The sequence below is a fragment of the Bison bison genome, unplaced genomic scaffold, assembly GCF_000754665.1.
Source record: "Bison bison bison isolate TAMUID 2011002044 unplaced genomic scaffold, Bison_UMD1.0 scf7180017846673, whole genome shotgun sequence".
Lineage (NCBI taxonomy): Eukaryota > Metazoa > Chordata > Mammalia > Artiodactyla > Bovidae > Bison > Bison bison.
Window position 1 is genome coordinate 3,979 of NW_011477246.1, and position 2,456 is coordinate 6,434.

At 56.7% G+C, this 2,456-nt stretch overlaps 1 protein-coding gene across 1 annotated transcript in view; it reads left to right on the forward strand.

Moving 5' to 3' along the window:
* The first annotated feature begins 1,167 nt into the window (after window positions 1-1,167).
* The window catches only part of KCNT1 (potassium channel, subfamily T, member 1), a 19,834-nt gene continuing 18,545 nt past the window's right edge, over window positions 1,168-2,456 (forward strand). The window contains 3 exon segments of the mRNA XM_010840502.1: window positions 1,168-1,248; window positions 1,410-1,574; window positions 1,932-2,085. Of these exon segments, the coding sequence (XP_010838804.1) occupies window positions 1,168-1,248; window positions 1,410-1,574; window positions 1,932-2,085 (400 nt within the window).

The following is a 2,456-nucleotide window of genomic DNA, read 5'->3' on the forward strand; positions in this document are numbered from 1 at the left end:
GTAATAAAGTTTTATTAAAGTATAAAGGAGATAGAGAAAGCTTCTGACATAGGCATCAGAAGGGGGCAGAAAGAATACCCGCTTGCTAGTGTTAACAATGAAGTTATATAATCCAAAGAATGTCTGGAGGTTGTAAAGACCTCATCAGACCTACTCCCATAATTTACATTTTAAGATAATACTGTCCTCAGGCAGGATACATCCTTGTAAAGACCAGGTCTACTCCCATAATTTACATTTTAAGATAACAGAAGGTTTAATCCAAAGACTGTCCTTAGGCAGGATACATTATTGTTATATAATCCTAAGGAATGTGGAGAAAGAAAAAAAAGTTTGTCCTTTCTTCCTCCTTGAGAATTCCAGACCCCTCTCTCTTTGGGGACCCCTAGACTCCCTATCAACCTGCCTAGGAAATGACTCTCTCAGGGCTGGAACCCAAGTGTCTGCCATCAGAGCCCGGACTCTGCACAGGTCTCAGGGATCACCCTGAGGTCTCTGGCCCCTCCCAGCAGGACCCAGTTCTGTGCTCCAAGGCCACGGGGTCTTGTTACTAGAACCTAATACATACTCAATAAATTCAATGAGATGATCTTAACCTAGATATAGTACATCAACCAGAGCAGGTGAGCATGAGTGGACGTGGCCGCTGGCACTGATTTTAAATCATGTGAGAAAAATGAACAACCTCAGTGCTTGGGATGAAAACAGAGACTTTCATGGGACCTGGCTGTCACCTACAGACATGGAATCAGACTGTAGAGGGAGGCCCTGGGCGGTTCAGCACCGCGGACAGCTCCGCAGGGCCCTGGCATCCCCCTCACCCTGCCCACCTTTATGTCTCTGTCATTGTCCTATTTTTAAAAAGGGTTCCCAACACCCAAAGCTCATAATCAGGAGGTGTGGGCCAGGGTAGATGCAGGCTGCTGCCTCGAATCACCCACAACCTTGACTTGGGCTCAGGACCACGGTCTAGGTCCCTAATTCTGTGGCTGAGAATTCTCTAAGACCCATCCAGGTTTCTCCAAATGTGTTTCAGGTGTGGACAGAGACCCAAAGGGCATGTAGTTACCTGGATGTCCAGAGTACGTGCTTTAGCATCCAGTAACAGTCAGTTGTTGGCCATCTGGAGCCGGGAACTGGACCTGCCTTATATCTGCTACCCCACACATGGGCCAGACCATCCACTGTGCCCCCACCTGGCCCCTTGGGTTACCTGTGCCACAAATATCCAAGGCCTTCCGAGACATGGTCAGGACGGGGCTCCATTCTCGCCCTTCCTCCTCTGGCCTGCCTCTGGTCGCCAACCTTCATGCCCGGCACGGGCTGGCTATCAGCCTTCTTGCCCTGCCCTGTGCTGTCGCAGTTCCTGGAGCCCCAGGCCACCTGGCGCTCACACGCTTTACCTGCAGTTTGAGGAACTCGTCTACCTGTGGATGGAGCGGCAGAAGTCGGGGGGCAACTACAGCCGCCACCGGGCCCAGACGGAGAAGCATGTGATCCTGTGCGTGAGCTCCCTCAAGATCGACCTGCTCATGGACTTTCTGAACGAGTTCTACGCGCATCCACGGTTGCAGGTGAGGCCCCGCGCATGGCCCCACCCCACTGCAGGTGAGGCCCCGCCCACGGTCCCACCCACGGCTGCGCTAAGGCCCCGCCCACGGTCCCACCCACAGCTGCGGTGAGGCCCCGCCCACAGCCCCATCGGGACCCACAACCCCCTGAGCTCTCTGGGCCTCTGTTTCCCTGCTTGTGGGGTGGAGTCTGGATGGTCTCCCACATTGTAGGGGGTGGGTCTGTGGCGTCCTGCCTTCCTGCCGTCACAGAGAAGGCCGGGGGTCCCGAGAGGCTATACGGAGGTGAAAACAGTAGGAAGGCAGGGTGGGCAGGGCGCCGGCGAGCTTGCCAGGGGGCTGACGGTGCCCTACCTGCAGGACTACTACGTCGTCATCCTGTGCCCCACGGAGATGGACATCCAGGTTCGCAGGGTCCTGCAGATCCCACTGTGGTCCCAGCGGGTCATCTACCTCCAGGGCTCCGCGCTCAAGGATCAGGACCTCATGCGGGCCAAGTGAGCGCCCGGTTGCGGGGAGGGTGCGGTCCTGCGCCGGCCAGCCTAAGCGGCGGCCCTGAGCACTACGCCAACCGGGAGGGGCCATCAGCCGGGCGGCAGCTCCAGCTTTGTGCCTGCTGCCCGCCCAGGCCAGCCGGGCCCCTCACTGACCCCCGCATAGCCTCCTGGGCAAGCCCACCAGCTCCTCTCCCACCTGCCTGGCTGTGTTTGGGGGCGAGGCGGGGGCTGCTACTGCTGCGCCTTGGGTGGGAAGCTGAGGCTGTGGGTGGATATTCTTCTAAAGACGAGGTGACAGGGTGACTTGAGGTAAGGAGACTGAGTTGTGAACAGAACTTTCCAGAATATGCTGCAGCACATTCTGGGACACCCGGGAGGGGGCCCCCCC